This window comes from Podarcis liolepis (genome assembly GCF_965112155.1).
Source record: "Podarcis liolepis genome assembly, chromosome: 4".
In the NCBI taxonomy this organism is placed as follows: Eukaryota; Metazoa; Chordata; class Lepidosauria; order Squamata; family Lacertidae; genus Podarcis; species Podarcis liolepis.
The window spans coordinates 104107467-104129414 of record NC_139558.1 but is presented as its reverse complement, the minus strand read 5'-3'; the positions used below and the strand labels follow the sequence as shown (position 1 = coordinate 104129414).

At 47.0% G+C, this 21948-nt stretch overlaps 2 protein-coding genes across 15 annotated transcripts in view; both read right to left on the bottom strand.

Annotated features, from left to right (window-relative positions):
• Positions 1-10840, bottom strand: part of LOC310705056 (uncharacterized protein) — a 69912-nt gene extending 59072 nt beyond the window's left edge. Inside the window, exon 1 of one of the 2 annotated variants that reach the window (XM_083499382.1) lies at positions 10746-10840. The gene's annotated coding sequence lies outside the window, so the exon portion shown is untranslated. Of the gene's footprint in view, positions 1-7004; positions 7312-10745 lie in introns of those variants that run through there. The other variant, XM_083499384.1, reaches the window with a different exon arrangement.
• LOC310705032 (uncharacterized protein) overlaps positions 1-21948 on the bottom strand; it is a 357812-nt gene that overhangs the window by 22915 nt on the left and 312949 nt on the right. For 5 of the 13 annotated variants that reach the window (XM_083499301.1, XM_083499302.1, XM_083499298.1 and 2 more), the window contains exons 3-4: positions 8776-8857; positions 7787-7869 (exon numbers count right to left, since the gene is read on the bottom strand). In XM_083499301.1, the coding sequence (XP_083355427.1) occupies positions 7787-7869; positions 8776-8857 (165 nt within the window). Of the gene's footprint in view, positions 1-7786; positions 7870-8775; positions 8858-9053; positions 9547-10772; positions 10868-21948 lie in introns of those variants that run through there. The other 8 variants (XM_083499303.1, XM_083499304.1, XM_083499297.1 and 5 more) reach the window with 3 other exon arrangements.

Genomic DNA, 21948 nt, shown 5'->3' with positions numbered 1-21948 from the left:
GACTGTCTTTCCCATGGAATATTTGACAGTTTGACCTTGACTCATAGACAGCTGTGGTATGAGCGGCCATCCAAAAACAAGATCTGCGTCGAAAGCAGGGAAAGGCCAACTTGTACAAACAACTTTGACTTCCCAGTCTCGCAGATCTTCAGTCCCTGCTGTTCTACAGGGAGCTGTACCTTCAACAACAGCTCCATTAAAGGAAGCTGAACAGCCAACAACTGAGGATATGGCAGCAGGGGGATCTGGCACCCTTCTAGATGAAATGTTACAGCAATTCGCAATTTTAAATAAGAAGGTTGACGACCAAACAGCAAAAATTGACTTAGCCACATCCTCAATTACTAAACTATCTGAACAAGTGGCTCAGCACTCACAAGCAATTGGGAATTTAAAAGACGCCACTTCTGAGAACCGGAAACTGGCCGAGGCTGCAAATGAGAAAGCTGACCAAGCAATTCAGAAAGTGGACGAACTGAAAGGAGAGGTAAGGCCACTACACAAGCACATCAGTGACCAGCAGGCCTATCTGTCTATGGTGGAATTGAGAAATCGAGAAAATAATTTAAGATTACGCTCTATCCCAGAGCTCGAGAAAGAAGATCTGACCGGCTATTTGACAACAGAATTTTCTAAATTCTGGGGTATAAAGGAAGACAAAGATTTTAAAATAACAACTGCGTTTAGATTGGGAAGAGTTGCCAGGAAGGACAGGCCCAGAGACTGTTTGATTATTCTAAGGACCAAACAGGAGAGAGACAAAATACTAGACCTCCACTTTAATAAATCACTTGAGATCCAGGACAGAAGAGCAGAAATTTACAAGGATATCCTTAAACAATTATTGGATCTCAGAGTTAACTACACTGATCTAGCTGGACTTTTGAGAAGCAACGGGATACCTTACAGGTGGGAGTTTCCACAAGGCTTATCATTTAACTACAAAGGAAAGAAGGTTAAAATTAAAACGAGAGAGGACAGTCAGAAGTTCCTACACGACCACGGAGAGGACCTGCAGAAGGGAACAGCAGTTCCTTGGCCTCCACCACAACTTGGAAAAGAACCAACACCCTCGGACTTGGACAAGAAAGAAGACACCCCATAAAGAGCAACAACAGATTGATACAGGATGTCTCTGCAGCTGTATAGTTGGAACATTAATGGCGCAAATTCCCCGGAAAAACGCAAAAGGATTTTCCATATTTTGAAAAAAGAACACTTGGATATAATTTGCTTGCAAGAAACTCATGTGACTAGGCTCCATAGGAAAGTATTAATCAACAAAAGATTAGGCCAAGAATTTATTTCATCAGACAGAGTTAAAAAGAGAGGTGTGGTGATTTACGCAAAGGAGAACCTAGCACCGAAATTTTTGTTTAAAGATGAACAAGGAAGAATCCTGGCAATTGAAATACAAACTCAAGGAGAAAAAATTTTGATATTAGAAATCTACGCACCAAATGAGGGGAAATCAGAATTTTACAAGAAGCTGCATGAGACATTACTGGACTATCTGGATTATTCCAACATCATTATGATGGGAGACATGAATGGGGTGGTCTCTACCTATATGGATAAGTCACAGAACCAGAATTTAACTAAGGACGGCAGACTACCAAAAACCTTTTTTGAACTAACTGACAATATGGATTTGATTGACATTTGGAGGACAAGAAACCCCTTAGGTAAAGAAGGAACTTTCTTCTCTGAGGCCCACCTGTCATGGACAAGAATCGACCAAATTTGGACAACTAGAGGGCTGGCACCTAAGACTATAAGAGTGGAAATCTGCCCAAAGACCTGCTCCGACCACAATGCTTTGAAAATGGAAGTGAGACTCACTCCAGCCGATTCCTTCAGATGGAAAATGAATGACAACCTGCTAAGAGATCAAGAGATTGTAAAGAAGGCCCAAAAAGCTTTAAAGGACTACTTTGAAATAAACTTGAGTACCTCGGTGGAAAAAAGAATAATCTGGGACGCAAGTAAAGCTGTTATGAGAGGGTTTCTGATACAACAGAACACGATCAAGAAAAAACTTTGGAATGGAAAAAAGGATAAGATACTAGAGAAGATAAGAGATGGAGAGAAAAAATTAAGATTGAATCCAAAATCAAAAGAGATTTTAAGAGAAATTAAATTCCACCAGTCACAATATACGAAATTGATAAACCAAGAAGTGGAATGGAAAATTAAACAAATGAAACAAAGATCTTTTGAATCTGCGAACAAATGTGGGAAACTGCTAGCTTGGCAGTTGAAAAAGAGACAAAAATTAAATTATGTTACCAACCTAGAAGTTGAAGGGAAAAACATTCAGAAACCGGGAGAAATTAGAAAGTGTTTCCAGAAATATTTTTAAAAACTGTATACCCAAGGGTCTGAGGAAGCGATTGAAATAGAACAATTTTTAAAAGACAATGGCCTACCAGAACTATCTCAAGAAAAGAGATCAATCTTGAACTGTAAAATAACACAACAGGAAATTGAGGATGCCATTCAGAATATGCAGCTAGGCAAATCTCCAGGCCCTGACGGACTTACCTCCAAGTATTACAGGACATTAAAAGACTACTTGATACAACCATTAATGGAGGTTTGTAACCAGATTATGGGGGGAGGGAGGGCACCAGAAACGTGGAAAGAAGCATTCATCACATTGATACCTAAAGTGGAAACTGAAAAGACTCAACTTAAGAACTACCGTCCCATCTCACTCCTAAATGTGGATTACAAAATATTTGCAGACATTTTGGCAAATAGATTTAAAAAAGTACTAAATGAAGTAATTCATAAGGACCAAGCAGGCTTTCTTCCAGGCAGGCATTTGTTTGACAATACCAGGAACATTATTGACATTTTGGAACTGTTGCAAACAAATATTAACACCAAAGCAGTGCTAATATTTATTGATGCAGAGAAGGCCTTTGATAATATCTCTTGGAAGTTTATGAAGAAAAATTTGGAAGGGATGGGAGTGGGATGGGGGTTTGAGAATGGAATAGAAGCAATTTATTCACAACAAAAGGCTAAGTTGATAGTGAACAATGTGGTGACAGAAGAGTTTTATATTGAAAAAGGAACACGACAGGGGTGCCCCCTATCCCCTCTATTATTTATCTCGGTCCTGGAGGTGTTGCTGAATATGATTAGGAAGGATCGGCAGGTACAAGGGATACGGGTCGGAACGAAACAATATAAACTGAAAGCATTTGCAGATGACCTGGTTTTAACATTACAGGAGCCAGAATCTAGTACAAAAAGAGTTTTAGAATTGATTCAAGAATTTGGTCGGGTGGCGGGATTTAAGTTGAATAAACAAAAAACTAAGGTACTAGGGAAAAATTTGACATTTTCTGAAACAGATGGGTTCCAGAAGGAAACAGACTTAAACATTGTTAAAAAAGTGAAATACCTGGGGGTTAACTTGTCTTCTAAAAACTTGAACTTATTTAAAGATAACTATGAGAAATGTTGGTCAGAAGTCAAAAAAGACCTAGAAATCTGGTCAAGATTGAAACTATCCTTGTTAGGCCGAATCGCAGCTATAAAAATGAATGTCTTGCCAAAAATGTTGTTCTTGTTTCAAGCCTTGCAGATCGTGGACAGAGTGGAATGTTTTGGAAAGTGGCAGAAGGATATCTCGAAATTTGTTTGGCAGGGCAAAAAGCCCCGAATAAAGTTTAAAATATTAACTGATGCAAAAGAAAGAGGGGGGTTTGCCCTGCCGGACTTAAGGTTATACTATGAAGCTGCTGCCTTCTGCTGGATGAAAGATTGGATTCTGTTAGAAAACACTGATGTCTTAGATCTGGAGGGCTTTAACAATTCGTTAGGTTGGCATGCGTATTTGTGGTATGACAAGGCAAAAACACATGGAACGTTCAAAAACCATATTGTCAGAAAAGCAATATTTTTGGTCTGGAAAAAATATAAAGACTTACTGGAAAGTAAGACTCCGAGGTGGTTATCACCAATAGAGGCCAAGGCTCGGAAAAAACCTAATATGGAGGCTGGTTGGCCGAAATATTGGGAAATAATAGAAAACATTGGAGATAATTGGAGGTTGCAGAGTTTTGAAAAATTAAAGGGTAAGGTGCAAGATTGGTTTCATTATGCCCAAATCAATGAGGTTTTTAAGTTGGATAAAAAAACAGGATTCCAGGTGGAAAAATCGAAACTTGAGACAGAGTTGCTAGAACCAAAGACCAAGGTATTATCGAGAATGTATAACTTGCTGCTTAAATGGAATACTCAGGATGAGACAGTTAAATCAGCCATGATAAAATGGGCTCAAGACATTGGTTATAATATTATGTCTGAGGACTGGGAAAGGTTATGGACCACCGGTATGAAGTTTACGGCATGTAATGCCCTGAAAGAAAACATTATGAAAATGGTATACAGGTGGTACATGACCCCAGTCAAGCTTGCTAAGATATACCATTTGTCTGATAATAAATGTTGGAAATGCAAGGAGGCTGAGGGGACATTCTTTCATCTTTGGTGGACTTGTCCAAAAGTGAAGGCCTTCTGGGAAATGATTTACAATGAGTTAAAAAAGGTGTTTAAGTACACCTTCCCTAAGAAACCGGAGGCCTTCCTTTTGGGCATTGACGGCCAAAAGGTGTTAAAGAAGGATAGAACTTTTTTTATGTATGCTACCACGGCAGCAAGAATCCTTATTGCTAAGTATTGGAAGACTCAAGATTTGCCCACACTGGAAGAGTGGCAGACGCAATTGATGAACTACATGGAGTTGGCTGAGATGACTGCCAGGATCCGAGACTTGGGAGAAGAAGCAATGGAGGAGGACTGGAAAAAATTTAAAGACTATTTGCAAAAGTTTTATAAGTTATATGAACTATAGGTTTTCGCATGACTTTGAATGTTAGCCCCAGCAACGAGAGTGGAATATATATGAAATTAGATAATGTTAATGGAAAAATCAATGCTTAAACGGTCAAAAAAGGATATTATAGAGTAAATGGGAAATAAGGAATTTAAACTTAAATTGTAACTGAAAGTATAAAAGAAACATACGAAACAAGGTTATAATTTGTTGATAAATTTATTGTTAAGAATGCTCTGTGCGGGAGATGTGGGGAAGTCTGTTGGAAAGTTGAAATAAGTTGATGAAATGGTTTGTTTTTTCTTTTCTCTTTTATCTTTTTCTCTTCCTTTTTTCTTTTTGCTTTCCTTGTTTATTTGTATTTGGAAAAACGCAATAAAAAATTAAAAAAAGAAAAAGAAAAAGAAAAAGGGACACGACAGGGGTGCCCAATTTCCCCACTACTTTTTATCTCGGTTCTGGAGGTGTTGCTAAATATGATTAGAGATGACCAGCAGGTTAAAGGTGTACAGGTCGGAGCAAAACATTACAAGTTAAGAGCTTTTGCAGATGATTTGGTACTTACTTTACAAGAGCCAGATACTAGTACAAAAAGGGTGTTGGAGATAATTCAAGAATTTGGTCAGGTGGCCGGATTTAAATTGAATAAACAAAAGACTAAAGTTTTGGGGGAAAATTTGACAGGTATGGAGAGGGAGAAATTCCAGAATGAAACAGGTTTGACAGTGGTCAAGAAGGTGAAATACCTAGGGGTTCATCTGACATCTAAAAACTTGAACTTGTATAAAGACAATTATGAAAAATGTTGGTCAGAAATCAAAAAAGATCTAGAAATATGGTCAAATTTGAAATTGTCAATGTTAGGCCGAATTGCAGTTATCAAGATGAATGTACTGCCTAGAATGTTATTTTTGTTTCAAACCTTGCAGATTCTTGACAAGATGGACTGTTTCAAGAGGTGGCAGAAAGACATTTCGAAATTTGTCTGGCAGGGCAAAAAGCCCAGAATAAAATTTAAAATAGTGACAGATGTAAAAGAAAGAGGGGGATTTGCCCTGCCGGACTTAAAATTGTACTACGAAGCAGCAGCGTTTTGCTGGCTGAAAGAGTGGATGCTCCTCGAGAATACAGATATCTTGGATTTAGAAGGTTTCAATAACACATTTGGTTGGCATGCATACTTATGGTATGATAAAATTAAAGTGCATAGGGCTTTCAAAAACCATATTGTTAGAAAAGCATTATATAATGTTTGGATAAGATACAAAGACTTGTTGGAAAACAAAACCCCTAGATGGTTGTCACCCTTGGAGGCTAAGGCATTGAAAAAACTCAATATGGAGGCCGAATGGCCAAAGTATTGGGAAATTTTGGAACAAGATGGAGATAAATTGAAGTTACAGAGTCATGAGAAATTGAAACCCAAAGTACGAGATTGGCTCCATTATTATCAAATAATGGAGGTTTACAAACAGGACAGGAAAATTGGCTTCCAAGTGGAGAAATCAAAATTAGAAAGTGAACTGTTAAAACCCAATACTAAGAACTTGTCAAGAATGTATAATTTGCTGCTGAAATGGAATACACAAGACGAAACAGTTAAATCAGCTATGATTAAGTGGGCACAGGACATTGGTCATAACATTATGTTTGCTGACTGGGAAAGGTTGTGGAACACCGGGATAAAATTCACGGCATGCAATGCTTTAAAGGAAAATATTATGAAAATGATCTATAGGTGGTACACGACCCCAGTCAAGCTAGCAAAGATTTACCATTTGCCTGATAACAAGTGCTGGAAATGTAAAGAATCTGAAGGTACTTTCTACCACCTTTGGTGGACGTGCCCAAAGATTAAGGCCTTCTGGGAGATGATATATAATGAAATGAAAAAAGTACTTAAATGTACCTTCCCTAAGAAACCAGAGGCCTTTCTCTTGGGCATTGTCGGCCAATTGGTGCTAAAGAAAGATAGAACTTTCTTTATGTATGCTACGACAGCAGCAAGAATACTTATCCAGTGTGGTGTAGTGGTTAAGAGCGGTAGTCTCGTAATCCGGGGAACCGGGTTCGCGTCTCCGCTCCTCCACATGCAGCTGCTGGGTGACCTTGGGCCAGTCACACTTCTCTGAAGTCTCTCAGCCCCACTCACCTCACAGAGTGTTTGTTGTGGGGGAGGAAGGGAAAGGAGATTGTTAGCCGCTTTGAGACTCCTTAAGGGGAGTGAAAGGCGGGATATCAAATCCAAACTCTTCTTCTTCTTCTTCTTATCGCAAAGTATTGGAAGACACAAGATCTACCCACCTTGGAAGAATGGCAGATGAAAGTGATGGACTATATGACACTGGCTGAGATGACTGGCAGAATCCGTGATCAGAGGAAAGAGACGGCGGAAGAGGATTGGAAGAAATTCAAAGTTTATCTTAAGAACTATTATAAAATTGATGAATGCTAAAATGTCGAGGTGTTGAGAAAGAAAAAGGGATTACAGTGACATAAGATTAAGTTGAAGAAAATCTAGCAGAGATTCCTGCAACGCAGGGGGTTTCCTGGCTCTGAGAGACAAGCAGGGAGGGTGGCTTCTGGCAGGAGAGGGAGCCACCGATGGCTCCTCCTTCTCCTGACTCACCTCTGCCTCTCGACTTCCCTCTCCCACTCGCCTCCTTCCTCTTCTGCCTCTGATTCTGTACTGCATTCTGCCACAGTGTCTCCCAGCTCACTAAGCCCTGTTACCCCTTCAGCTTCTGACACCTCCTCTTCCCAGGCTTCTCCCTCTGATCACTCATCCTTCCTCCACCTCCACTCCTTCGGCTCCGAGCCGTCTTCTCTTCCTGGTTCCCTGGCTGCTTCCTCCCACCACTCCTCTGTGCCCAACCAGTCCATGACATTGCTCCATCCCTCGGCCTCTGTCCCCACAAGGCAGCTTCCCCTGACCTGATCTGGTTCCACAGCCGCTGCTTCCCTTCTGCCCCCATGAAAAGGCGGATCAGGAGGTTTTGCTGGCATCATTCTGTCACCTGCAAGAGAAAAAATGTAAACAGGACACCAGGAGTGCTTGCTTCTCTCACAGGGGAAACAGGACATCTCTAACTGCAGATGGGCCTTTCAGAAAGCCTTACTTGCTGAGAGCATTTGGATGTTTGGGCCCATTTCATATGTTAGATGTGCAGAAACCCATCTCCCCTCCTCTGGACCCTTGTTCCCAACTGTCTCCCCGCAAAACAAGATGAAAAGAATATCAGTGTTTGTTTAAAAAAAAAAGGTTCTGTTGGCATAAAAGAGTCCCCGAGAAGAGTATCCTTGCAGAGTACTGGTGTAGCTGCTCTGTGAGTCTCCTACTGTGGTCCTCTAGGAGTTCAGACTCTTCCAGTAGCCGATGCTGAGTGCTTTCCTGATCCTCAGATCCTAGCTGCCCCAGCGTCACTGCAGACAGTTACAGCTTGCCACCAACTGGCTCCATACACCACCAGGACTCACCAGCTCCCTGCTCAGATGCTGTCAGTCGTTTTGCACTCTGCACAAGCTCAGAAACACTGGGCCCATAACCTGTCAGTGTTTGTAAAAAAAATAGAGTGGAAATAAAGTTGAGAATGTGGCACATACTGCTTATCCTTCTGCTGTGTGGACTACTCTGCTTGGGCTCAAGATAAGACGAGCCTGTATCAGCTTCAGATGGGCCGAAGCTGGTCAAAATCTCACACACACATCAACACTACCAGCTTTCACCAACCAACCAACCCAAACCAAACTAACATTTCTCACTCTATATATACAACCCGGGGCAGGCAGCTGACTCATGCTGACCCAGCTTTTTAAGCATTAAAGAAACAGAGGCCAATTTTTAGCCGTGACAAAGAACCCTCAGATGAGTTGGAAAACCAACAGAATGAGACCAAACAAAGAAAAACCACCTTCCTCCTTACCCAGTGGCCTCTCTCTGGTTTCCAACGGAGGCCTCTCTGCCTCACAGGAATCCAGGTCCATTTCTGCAAAGAGATCCTTTCCCTGAAAAAGAAACAAGGATTCAAAACAGAGAATGGGGAGAAATATTAGTAAAAGAATGACAAAGACTTAAAGGGTGTTAGATCTCATTCCATGGATGTCTTCCCAGAAAAAGGATGGGCCATCAGCAGAGCATTATGGGATGTTCTCCATCCTGTTTGGAGCTCCTTTGGAGTATCCAGAGGAAAGTCTCTCTCACCTGCTCTCTCTCCTCTGCCTGACTCAGGAGGAAACCTTCGGCCAGGGCCACCGCCTGGGAACTGGTCTCCGCTCCGCATTCCCTCACCCAGCTCTCCATCTCTGGTGGAAGGACAGCCAGGAACTGCTCCAAGATCACCAGGTCCAGCATCTCAGCTTTGGTGTGCCTTTCTGGCTTCAGCCACTGGTGGCAAAGGTGGTAGAGTCGGCTGCAAACCTCTCGGGGTCCTTTGGCCTCCTGGAAGCAGAATTGCCTCACCTGCTGGCTCTGCACTTCTGAGCAGAGGGTGCCCTCCTCACCCAGGATCTTCTGCCCAGAGTTTTCCCAGAATCCCCCACTGCTTCCAGTTTGGATGGCATGGCCTCTTCCTGCTCCAGGGCCAGCTGAGTCTCGCTCATCCATCTGTGCTCTCAGGAAGCCTGTGAGAGATGGGAAGGAACCCTTTGGTCTTCTGCCAAGTTCTGTCCGTCTTAATGAAAACCTCTAGGAAATCCTACAAAGCAAATACATTGTTCTGTTAAAAAAGTTGTCTAATATCAGGAGAAGAAAAAGGTTCCCTGAGCAAGCATGGATTGCTGGGAACCAGGGCTGGACTACACCGCATTCGAGTCCATGAGCTATCTTTTGGGGAGTAAAGAGGAGGAACAGGAGACGAAATATGTCTCTAGCCTTCTAGAAATGCAAAATGTGGAGGGAACTAAAGGGATTTCTCTGAGGTGAATCAGTCTGGTTTCTGCTGCCTTCCAGTCAATGCATGAAGTCAGAACTGACTGATAAGGGAGTCATTTGTATCTTGTGGAAAATGGATGCTTGGCTCTAGTGGGGGTCCTCATCCGGGGGTCCTCAGGAGTTGCTTTCCCCCACCCCCACTCCCCTGCTGCTGTCTCCTTTTCTTGCACTTGGACTCTCTGCCCCTCTCCAGACAGACTCCTGGGGTGGGGTCCCTTTTTCTCTGCTCTGAGGGCCAGGAATGTATCTGGCCAACCCCTGAGGGCCAAGTGGATGAGGCCAAAGACACCTCCCTTGAAATTTAGGCGGGTAATTTAGTATTAGTATTCTGTTAGATAGCTTAACACACATAGATTCCAAGGTCCCTGGAGGCTCAGTGAGTAGCAGCGCCCATTTCCAGCAACAATCCCTTTGGGAGAGAGAGGATGTGGTCCTGGGATGCCCTGCTCTGGGCGCGAGGGGATTGCTGCCGTGGCCTCCGTGGGGAGCTGCCCTGGGAGACACTGGGAAACTGGTCCCCAATGCAGCAGCCGGACTCTGGGCTGGGATCCCTCTCTCTATCCCTGGCCTCTCTCTCCCACCCTTTTTTTTTGGAGGGGGGGCTAGTCCACCTCCTCCTTCAGCTTTGGAAAACCATTTGCAGATTTGTTCCCTCTGTTGTGCAATGAGGCTGAGAGACGTCACACAGAGTTAAAGTCCCAGGGACTCCTTTGTTTAAAGAAGGGAGATTTTTTCTGAAGGGGGGGGGCAAATGAGTTTGGGATCCTCTGATCTGCAGGAAGGAGAGCGTGGCAGACCTGGCCCCTCCCTGGCAGGACCCTCTCCTCCCTGACTTGGGGTCCTCCCCCCCGCATGAGCAGATCAGACCCCCCCAGGCCCCCTCCCCTGCTGCAGCCCTGGGACCCCCACCAGATCCCAGAGAGAGAGGAGACTCACCAGATCCCAGAGAGAGAGGAGACTCACCAGATCCCAGAGAGAGGAGAGACTCACCAGATCCCACGAAGGGACAGCGAGGCAGCCCTTGCAGCAGAGACACAAAGCAACCCCCCCCCCTTCCTTGCAGGAAAGGACTGGGGAGGGAGGGGCCTTGGCTCTGGAGGACTTGCCCCCCTTGCTTCCTGGCCTCTCTAGGAAGGCAGCTCGGTTCCCTTTAACCCTTGCCAAGCCGAGTCCACCCAGCTCAGCCCTCTCTCGCTTGGCAGAACCTCATGTTCTTATTATTTGTTATTTGGCTACCCCAATGCCCAGATATCCTTTTGGAGCGCGAGGCTCTTGGCTGGACTCTGAGCATCTCCCTCCCTTGGTCAGAAACCAGAGGAAGAGCTTGCAGGGAAAAGGGCTTTGCAGGAGGCAAGGAAGCTCCTCCTAGAATTCCGGAGTGGAGAGATAGGAGGGGATCCCAGGGTCATCTAGTCCAACCCCCAGCAATGCAGGAATCTCAGCTAAAGCATCCATGGCAGATGGCCGTCCGATCTCTGCTGAGAAACCTCCAAGGAAGGAGAGTCCACCACCCCCCAAGGGAGACCTTTCCCTGCCCAACTGCTCTTAGATGTCCCTCAAGGCAGCGGGTCCTGAGTTCTAGCCCTGCTGAAACCATTGCACTGGCTGCCAAGGAGGAACCAAGCAAAGTTCAAAATAAATAAATCCTATTCTCGTCATAAATGAGTAATACCTTCTTATGCACGCTTATGCATGCAACAAAAGTATGCCATTTCCCTTTCCAGAAATGCTTAATTGCTAATTCAATGGACTGAAAATGGATGGTTGTTGTTATTATGTTTAGGGAAGCTTTTAATATTTGATGGACTATTGTATTTTAATATTTTGTTGGAAGCCGCCCAGAGTCTCTGGGGAACCCAGCCAGATGGGTGGGGTATAAATTATTATTATTATAATTAATTAATTAATTAATTAAATTGATCAGGTGACTGTTCTCCTTTCGAAAGAGGCAGGTGGAATCTCCACAATTGCTAATAGCATAACATTGAAAGTGCAGGGAAATATGGGGAGCCCTAGAGCATCTGCTTGGCATGCAGAATGTCCCATTGTCAGCCCCTGGCATCTCCTGCAATGCCTGGACGAAATCCCTGCCTGAAACTCTGGGGAGATGCCAGTCAGTGTAGGCCAGGGGTCCTCGTACTATGTCCCGTGGGCTGAATCCAGCCCGCCAGGGTCGTGAATCTGGCCTGCACGGCCATTTCAGAACCCACCAAGTGTCTGAGGCTGAAAGCATCTCGCAGCCCGCTCAGTCAGTCCCTGCGCAGCACTGAGCTGCTACTGGCGTGGTGGCAGCTCTACCAATGAAAGGCCGGGGGTTTCGCCCGGGGACGGGGAAGTGAGGCGTTCCCAAAGTGAAGGAAGGATTGAACTCTGATTAATAAGAATACACACAGAGGCTTGAACCAGCAAGACTCTGGGAAGGGTGCGTATAATAATCTCTGTATGTGTCTCTGTGTCTCTCTCTGTCTGGCCAGGAGGACAGTGATCATTATCACCTTTATGTGGACCTGTTTCCTGGCCCTAAGATTAACATCCTAAGATTAACATATCAGAAAAGCTACAGCAAAGAAATTGCCCACTGTCTTTGATGACCCAGGACGCCTGCCTGTCTAAGTGGGTACGTGACTTGTGAAGAAAGAGAAATGGAACAGGGATGCAGAGGTGTGGATTGGTCAAGAATCATATCAAAATAGTTTAAACCCAGTCAACTCAATGCTTTCATTGCTGACACAGATGGCTTACTCTATATTTGTTATAAATCCTCATAGCAATCCCACCTGATCACTACAGGAAGTGTTGTCTTTTGGCTTGAAGAGCAAAGCTGAGGATGGCGGAGGAAGGCAGACTTTGGTCAATTCGGTTTCGTTACATAGACGTTTACTTCAAGGGTGGGAGAAGGAAGCATAGTCCTATTTCTGTGAGTGGAGCAGCAGTCTTTCCACTCATGTGGTTTACATGCTCTGAAAGTTGGGATCTGTTTTGAGATTTAAATTTTAAAAGGGTGGAGTGGAACCGAATATTGACCATCTTGTTAGCCTGGGGAGCCACATTCTGGTGAAGGAGGCCAGGATTGGTCCCCAAGGCTTGGGATGTCCCTCCTTCCCTGCCGTAGGACTTGGAACCCAGGAGAAAACTCTTGGAATAGCCTTTCCAGGTGCTCAGGGACGGACTCACCTGTCCCCATGTCCTTCTCTTTGCAGATGTGCTGCGGTTGCACATCCCTCCCCCACAGGTGAGTATTGGAGAGAACCAGAGCAGGTTCTCAGACCTGCCCTCCTTGCCCCCCCACTCTGCACTCTGGGATGTGGAGAAGCCCTCCCTTCGTGAGGAACTGACAGCCTGACTTTTGCCTTTCTGCCAGCTTACCTTCAGATTAACACAGCAAGGTTGGACTAGAAGCACCTTGTGGTCCCTTCCAACTTGTCCATTCTATGATTCTATTACTCCCCCACCTTTCCACTCACCTTGAGAGGACCTTTTGTTCTGCAAGCTCACCTACAGATCAACACAGCAAGGTGTGCTCTGCTGAGCCACAGAGTCAAAGGTCTACTGGCAGCTGCATCGTGGATGGAGGAGTATCCCTCAGATCTGACTCCACTTGGCTGACCAGAAAGCAGCATTTCCACCAAGCCTTGCGGGACCTTGCTCCCCCTGGCGACTCATTGACTGAGCTTGTTGAGAGCTGGAATGTCCAGCTCTGGTCACTGTAGAGCTGCAAGAGGTGATTGAGAAGATCAGGGCATGTGGTGGTGGAGGAATCAGGTTCCCCGCAGAGAAAGGCTGGTTTTGATGAAGGAGACATTAGTGGGAAATGTGGTGGTGGTGGTGGCGGAGGGGGGGGGAGACACACAACAGAAGAATACAGAACCATGTACAGGATGAGGAAAGTGGAGAGCCGCCACCCCCACCAGTTTTGTCAGACTAAATTGGCCCAATGAATTGATGGGTGGGAGAGGAGGAGCAGACAGGAAAGTTCCTCATACAGCAGTGTGCAGGCTGCTTTTCCATTTTCTTTGTTTGGACACAGGGACCTACACTCTGGCCAAATCCAGCTAGCAGGCTCATCCCCTCCACACAAACACACAATTGTTTTCTTAACATGAAACAGGATTGCTAGGCAAGAGTCCATGTGTCTATGAGGAGCCATGGAAGAAAATGCTGGCCTGTTTTCTTCTTCATGGCAGGGTTGCAGTGACGTGTTCTCTGGCTGGGTCCAGGAGGAGAATGCCCCTTTTGAATGCCACCCACTTTTATTCCCCCACCTTCATCCTGCTGGGGGTCCCGGGGCTGGAGGCGCTTCACTCCTGGATCTCCATCCCCTTCTGCCTTGGCTACCTCGTTGCTCTCGTGGGCAACTGCACCATCCTCTTCATCATCAAAACGGAAGCCAGCCTCCACCAGACCATGTTCTACTTCCTCTCCGTCCTTCCGGCCATCGACCTGGGCCTCTCCACCTTCACCCTGCCCAAGACGCTGGCCATCTTCTGGTTTGGCCTTGGGGAGATCAGCCATGGGGTCTGCCTGGCTCAGATGTTCTTCATCCACAGCTTCACGGGGATGGAGTCTGTCGAGTGTTTTGTAAGGCTGGGAGAGAAACCCAGAGAGCAGTTGCTGCCAATCAGTGTAGGCCATCCTGAGGTAGATGGATTGACGGTCTGATTCAGAACTCTGCAGTTCTCTGATCCTGGGAAGCTGGACTCTGGCCCAATTCACTGCAGTGCAATTTGGGGCAGCGGATCAGGAGGGGCAAGAACTTTTCAACAATGTGCACCAGAATTCTTGTTGTTGCTGTTGTTGTCCTGCCTTTCTCTCTGACAGGGGCTCAGGGCACAGAAATGGCTCCTCTTTCTTGAAGGGCCCCACAGAACTCATGAGACACCTGAGAAGATCCCCTTGATGCTTTTTTCATAAATCAGCAACAGAAGTTGCATTTCCTTATTTACAGGAGGGCTGTTGCTAAAGCACATGACATGCTCTTCACGCTTAGTTATGTATTAGGAACACAGGCACAAATTATTTTTTGTGTGTGCATATTTGCAAACTACCCCCATCTCTGGGCAGTGAGACTCCAGGGGTCCCAGGTCCATATACTTTTATTTACTCAAAAATTCAACCAGAGTGTAGGATGGAGGGGCTCACAGCATGGACACCCCCAGCAGGTCTGGCTTCTCCATCTGTCGCAGCTTTGGCTCCGGCACAGAGGAAGCCGGTCTCTGGGTCTCCCACAACTGTCTCTGGGTCTTGCTTTCCTAGCTAGACAGCCCCTCCCCCATTAGCCTGGGTTGCCCCCCCCCCCTTGCTGCAGTTTTTGCAACCCAGCTCCTTCTTTGGAGTTGCTGAGGAGGACACTCTATGGCCAGAGAAGGCCCTTGTCTTGCCAAGAAACTAGTCTGTGGGAATCGTGCATCCATAATGCTATGGAAAGGGTGTATGTCTTCTAGAATTCTCTGGTGTCACCAGAAGAGGAAGCCGTTCTTTTCAGTCAGGTCTGTTCTCAACTGCAGAGGATGAGTAGCCTTGGGAGTCTCTTGGGGAGATGGAAGTGATGAAAGGACTGAATCCACGAGGGAGAGCCACGTGCTCTGAGATGGGGGAACCTTCGGGCAAAGGCCAGCAGAGAAGGGATGCTGTTGACTGCTGGTTTCTGTTCCTCCCCACTTTCCCAAAGGGCGTAACACCTGAGGTCCTGCGGGAGGAAAGAGCGTCTCAGGGTCAGGGGCCAGTCTGGGCCAAAGCGGCCCTCACCTGCCCCCACCACAGAGTCCCTGGCTCTCGTCTATATTATTGCACTTTATGTGTTGTTTATGTGCAAGATAAACATTTGATATTGTGATAAGAATATATAGAAGAGAATTGTTTATGTGACTGCACAGCCGGTTACGTCTTGTGTGTTTGTCCATTCCAGGAATAATAATAATAATAATAATAATAACAATAATAATAATAATAATAATAATAATAATTTATTATTTATACCCTGCCCATCTGGCTGGGCCTCCCCAGCCACTCTGGGCGGCTTCCATAAAAACCAAAAATACAATAAAATCACACGTTAAAAACTTCCCTGAAAAGGGCTGCCTTAAGATGTCTCCTGAATGTCAGGTAGTTGTTTATCACTTTGACATCTGCTGGAAGGGCGTTCCACAGGGCGGGCGCCACTACCGAGAAGGCCCTCTGCCTGGTTCCCTGTAACTTGGCCTCTTGCAGTGAGGGAACCGCCAGAAGGCCCTCGGAGCTGTACCTCAGTGTCCTGGCAGAACGATGGGGGAGGAGACGCTCTTCAGAAGAAGTGTGCATGCACACCAAAGCTCATACCAAGAACTAACTTAGTTGGTCTTTAAGGTGCTACTGGAAGAAATTTTTTTTTATTTTGACTATGGCAGACCAACACGGCTACCTATCTACTACTGGATCCTTGACTTGATCATGGATGGAGGACTTGACCTGGCATGTGTAACAGAGACTTGGTTGGATGAAGCAGATGGGCCTGTCCTTGTCGCTGCTTGTCCACCAGGTTTCTCTTACGCACAGCAACCCAGGTCATGTGGGCGGGCGGGGGGGTTGCAGTGATTTTTAGGAAGTCATTAGTTTGCACCAGGCATCCTATTGGGAAGACCCAGCTTTCTGAGTGCATGTTCTGGAAGTTGGGCAATAGGGGCAGTACAGGATTCCTTTTGGTGTACCGACCTCCCCGCTGCACCAAGGATTCCCTGCCCGAGCTGCTTCAGGTTGTGGCGGATGTTCTCCTGGAGACCCCTAGCTTGGTTGTCCTAGGGGATTTTAACATCCATGCCGACACAACCTTACAAGGGGCCGCTCGGGACTTCGTGGAAAGCATGGCCTCCATGGGGCTGTCCCCGAATATGTTTGGCCCAACTCATAGCCGCGGACATGCCTTGGACCTGGTGTTTACCTCTATGGATGTTGGTGATCTGACACTAAGTAAAAGCGAAACGAAAGAAGTGCCATGGTCAGATCACTTCCTGGTGCAACTGGACTTCTCTGCGACCCTTCCCCTCTGCAGGGAGGTGGGACCGATTCGGATGGTCCGCCCCCGCCACTTAATGGATCCAAATGGTTTCCAGAGAGTGGTAGGGGATGCTTTATCCCATGTTGATGCCTTTCAGCTGATTCCCTGGTGGCCCACTGGAATGCGGAGTTAACCAGGGCTATTGACTGTTTGGCTCCGAAGCGCCCTCTCCGATTGCATGGAGCCCGGACAGCCCTGTGGTTTTCCACGGATCTGAGGGCAATGAAACAATCGTTGAGACGGCTAGAGCGCTGGTGGCGGAAAACTCATTCCGAATCTGAGCGGACACAGGTTAGAGCTCAACGTCGAGCCTACCAAGTGGCGATAGCGACGGCGAAGAAGAATTTCTTTGTCGCCTCTATTGCATCTGCAGAAAACAGCAGCAGGAGACTTTTTCAGGTGGTTCACAATTTAGCGGAACCACCTGCGACATCGGGGCCCAGTACGGGCCACATGATCTCCTGCAATGATTTTGCAAAGTGGTATCTGAAGAAGTGTGCATGCACACGAAAGCTCATACCAAGAACTAACTTAGTTGGTCTTTAAGGTGCTACTGGAAGAATTTTTTTTTTTTTCAAGTCAAGGATGTCAGTGGTCTTATGAATCATTGACCTGGCATTGCACAGCAACACCTTCAGGTTATGTGGGTATCCCTTGCTGATTCTAGTATCCATCCGGTCAGGACCAGACCCGGAGGCAGGGATAGTCCTCAAACAACGACTAAACCTGCCTCCTCTGTAATGACATGGTCTGGTCTTAGCGTAACTCCTCCTCCTACCCGTGATCACTGAGATAGGTTGTCCCAGTGCATCCCCCCCTGTGGAACATGCTCCAGCCATTTTGTTGGATGCGACCCACTCCCCAGCAGCCCTGACCCCTTCCCTTAAGAACAAAATAACACTTAAAAAAACAAAAACAAATAAAACAATACGAACAAAAAACAATAAAAATTACAAAAACATAAAATCAAACAAATTCCCAGGCCCAATAAAGATCCATCCCACCCCCACCCCCCCAACATACAAAAAATTCTAGAGAAAATTTTAAAAACATTTTAAAAGCACTCACTCTGCACCCCTCCAGCAGTAACAGCAACTGTCCGAGTGAGGCCCGTCAGGCCCTGCCCTGGGCCAGGTGGTAAGTGGCAGGAAGGAGCAGGGCCCCCAGACACTCACACAGGAGAGTCCTCCTCACCTCTGGGGGAGGGATGTGCAACCGCAGCACATCTGCAAAGAGAAGGACATGGGGACAGGTGAGTCCGTCCCTGAGAACCTGGCAAGGCTATTCCAAGAGTTTTCTCCTGGGTTTCAAGTCCTACGGGAGGGAAGGAGGGACATCCCAAACCTTGGGGGGGGGGGCAATCCTGGCCTCCTTCAACCAGAATGTGGCTCCCCAGGCTAACAAGATGGTCAATATCCAGTTCCACTCCACCCTTTTAAAATTTAAATCTTGTTATGTACTGAGTTGAATAGGATCCAAACTGAAGCAGTCTGATTGGTCCTAGAACAATAGGATCCAAATTGCAGCAGTCTGATTAGTCCTAGAACAATAGGATTCAGAATGCAGCAGTCTGATTGGTCCTAGAACAATGCAGCAGTATGATTGGTTGGCAGGAACCACCCAATCCTGCTCCAGATAGAAGTGAATCCACAACCTGATTGGCTTACAGTAGAATTCCGGAATTAGCCAATCATGTGCAGCCCATTGTGTAAATAATGTATATAAAGCAGATACTGTGAGGGGACATTCATTCATTCCTCCTCCCCACTATGAGCTGAATAAAGAGCATGAAATCACTTTGCGACTCTGAGTATATTTCAAATCTCAAAACAGATCCCAACTTTCAGAGCATGTAAATCACATGAGTGGGAAGACCCCTGCTCCACTCACAGAAATACGACTATACTTCCTTCTCCCACCTTTAAAGTCTATGTAACGAAACTGAATCGACCCAAGTCTGCCTTCCTCCGCCAACCTCAGCTTCGCTCTTCAAGCCAAAAGACAACACTTCCTGTAGTGATCAGGTGGGATTGCTATGAGGATTTATAACAAATCTAGAGTAAGCCATCTGTGTCAGCAATGAAAGCATTGCGTTGACTGGGTTTAAACTATTTTGATATGATTCTTGATCAATCCACACCTCTGCATCCCTGTTCCATTTCTCTTTCTTCACAAGTCACGTACCCACTTAGACAGGCAGGCGTCCTGGGTCATCAAAGACAGTGGGCAATTTCTTGCTGTAGCTTTTCTGATATGTTAATCTTAGGCTGTTAATTTTAGGGCCAGGAAACAGGTCTCACATAAAGGTGATAATGATTGTTGTCCTCCTGGCCATCCTTCTTATCATATGTATTGATTGTTTATGACCCATTTGGGCAGGGGTACAGACGTTTGGTCTGTAACACGTGGATCATCAGTCTGCGTCTCATGTGTTCTGTGTTTTAAAGGTCTCTGAGATCTCTTGATGAAGGGAGGGAGATGCTCAGAATCCAGCCAAGAGCCTCACCCCAAATAATAATAATAATAATAATTTATTTTTTATACCCCGCCCATCTGGCTGGGCCTCCCCAGTCACTCTGGGCGGCTTCCATAAAAACAAAAAATACAATAAAATATCACACGTTAAAAACTTCCCTGAACAGGGCTGCTTTCAGATGTCTTCTGAATGTCAGATAGTTGTTTATCGCTTTGACATCTGATGGGAGGGCGTTCCACAGGGCGGGCGCCACTACCGAGAAGGCCCTCTGCCTGGTTCCCTGTAGCTTTGCTTCTCGCAATGAGGGAACCGCCAGAAGGCCCTCAGTGCTGGACCTCAGTGTCCGGGCAGAACGATGGGGGTGGAGACGCTCCTTCAGGTATACTGGACCGAGGCCATTTAGGGCTTTAAAGGTCAGCACCAACACTTTGAATTGTGCTCGGAAACGTAATGGGAGCCAATGTAGGTCTTTCAAGACCAGTGTTATATGGTCTCGGCGGCCGCTCCCAGTCACCAGTCTAGCTGCCGCATTCTGGATTAGTTGTAGTTTCCGAGTCACCTTCAAAGGTAGCCCCACGTAGAGTGCATTGCAGTAGTCCAAGCGGGAGATAACCAGAGCATGCACCACTCTGGCGAGACAGTCCGCGGGCAGGGAGGGTCTCAGCCTACGTACCAGATGGAGCTGGTAAACAGCTGCCCTGGACACAGATTTGACCTGTGCCTCCATGGACAGCTGTGAGTCCAAAATGACTCCCAGGCTGCACACCTGGTCCTCCAGGGGCACCGTTACCAAAATCAGGACCAGGGAATCCTCCACACCTGCCCGCCTCCTGTCCCCCAAAAACAGTACTTCTGTCTTGTCAGGATTCAACCTCAATCTGTTAGCCGCCATCCATCCTCCAACCGCCTCCAGACACTCACAAAGGACCTTCACCGCCTTCACTGGTTCTGATTTAAAAGAGAGGTAGAGCTGGGTATCATCCGCATACTGATGAACACCCAGCCCAAACCTCCTGATGATCTCTCCCAGCGGCTGCATGTAAATGTTGAAAAGCATGGGGGAGAGGACAGAACCCTGAGGCACCCCACAAGTGAGAGCCCAGGGGTCTGAACACTCATCCCCCCCCCACCACTTTCTGAACATGGGCCAGGAGGAAGGAGTGGAACCACTGTATGACAGTGCCCCCAGCTCCCAGCCCCTCAAGACGGCCCAGAAGGATGCTATGGTCGATGGTATCTGCAAAAAACTTTGCAAAATCATTGCAGGAGAACATGTGGCCTGTACTGGGCCCCGGTGTTGCAGGTGGTTCCGCTAAATTGTGAACCACCTGAAAAAGTCTCCTGCTGCTGTTTTCTGCAGATGCAATAGAGGCGGTGAAGAAAAGGATATCCGGGCATTGGCGTAGCCAGGGGGGCAGCTGACCCCCTTAATCCATAAAGAAATAATAATCTGAGGTTCTGGCAAGCGAGAGAGGGCTGAGCCGGAGGGACTCGGCTTGGCAAGGGTTAAAGGGAACCGAGCTGCCTTCCTAGAGAGGCCAGGAAGCAAGGGGGGGCAGGTCCTCCAGAGCCAAGGCCCCTCCCTCCCCAGTCCTTTCCTGCAAGAAGGGGGGGGGTGTTGCTTTGTGTCTCTGCTGCAAGGGCTGCCTCGCTCCCCCCTCCCGGGATCTGGTGAGTCTCCTCTCTCTCTGGGATCTGGTGGGGGTCCCAGGGTTGCAGCAGGGGAGGGGGCCTGGGGGGGTCTGATCTGCTCCTGCGGGGGGGGGACCCCAAGTCAGGGAGGAGAGGGTCCTGCCAGGGAGGGGCCAGGTCTGCCACGCTCTCCTTCCTGCAGATCAGAGGATCCCAAACCCAGTTGGCCCTCCGCCCCCCCCTTCAGAAAAGATCTCCCTTCTTTAAACAAAGGAGTCCCTGGGACTTTAACTCTGTGTGACGTCGCTCAGCCTCATTGCACAACAGAGGAAACATCTGCAAATGGTTTTCCAAAGCTGGACGGGGAGGTGGACTAGCCCCCCCCCCCAAAAAAAAGGGTGGGAGAGGAAGGCCAGGGATAAAGAGAGGGATCCCAGTTTCCCAGAGTCTGGCTGCTGCATTGGGGACCAGTTTCCCAGTGTCTCCCAGGGCAGCTCCCCACGGAGGCCACGGCAGCAATCCCCCCCGCACCCAGAGCAGGGCATCCCAGGACCACATCCTCTCTCTCCCAAAGGGGTTGTTGCTGGACAACCACCTGGAAATAGGCGCTGCTACTCACTGAGCCTCCAGGGACCTTGGCATCAATGTCTCTCTGGGTGTTAAGCTATCTAACAGAATACTAATACTAAATTACACACCTAAATTTCAAGGGAGGTATCTTTGGCACAACTCACTTGGCACTCAGCAGGTTGTCCCTCAGAGCAATGAAAAAGGGACCCCACCCCAGGAGTCTGTCTCTGTCTTGAGAGCAGCAGAGAGTCCAAGTGCAAAGGATGGTTGCTGGAAAACCAGCCGGAAATGGGCGCTGCTACTCACTGAGCCTCCAGGGACCTTGGCATCAATGGCTATGTGTGTGTTAAGCCATCTACCTCTCTTTTAAATCAGAACCAGTGAAGGCGGTGAAGGTCCTGTGTGAGTGTCTGGAAGCGGTTGGAGGATGGATGGCGGCTAACAGATTGAGGTTGAAT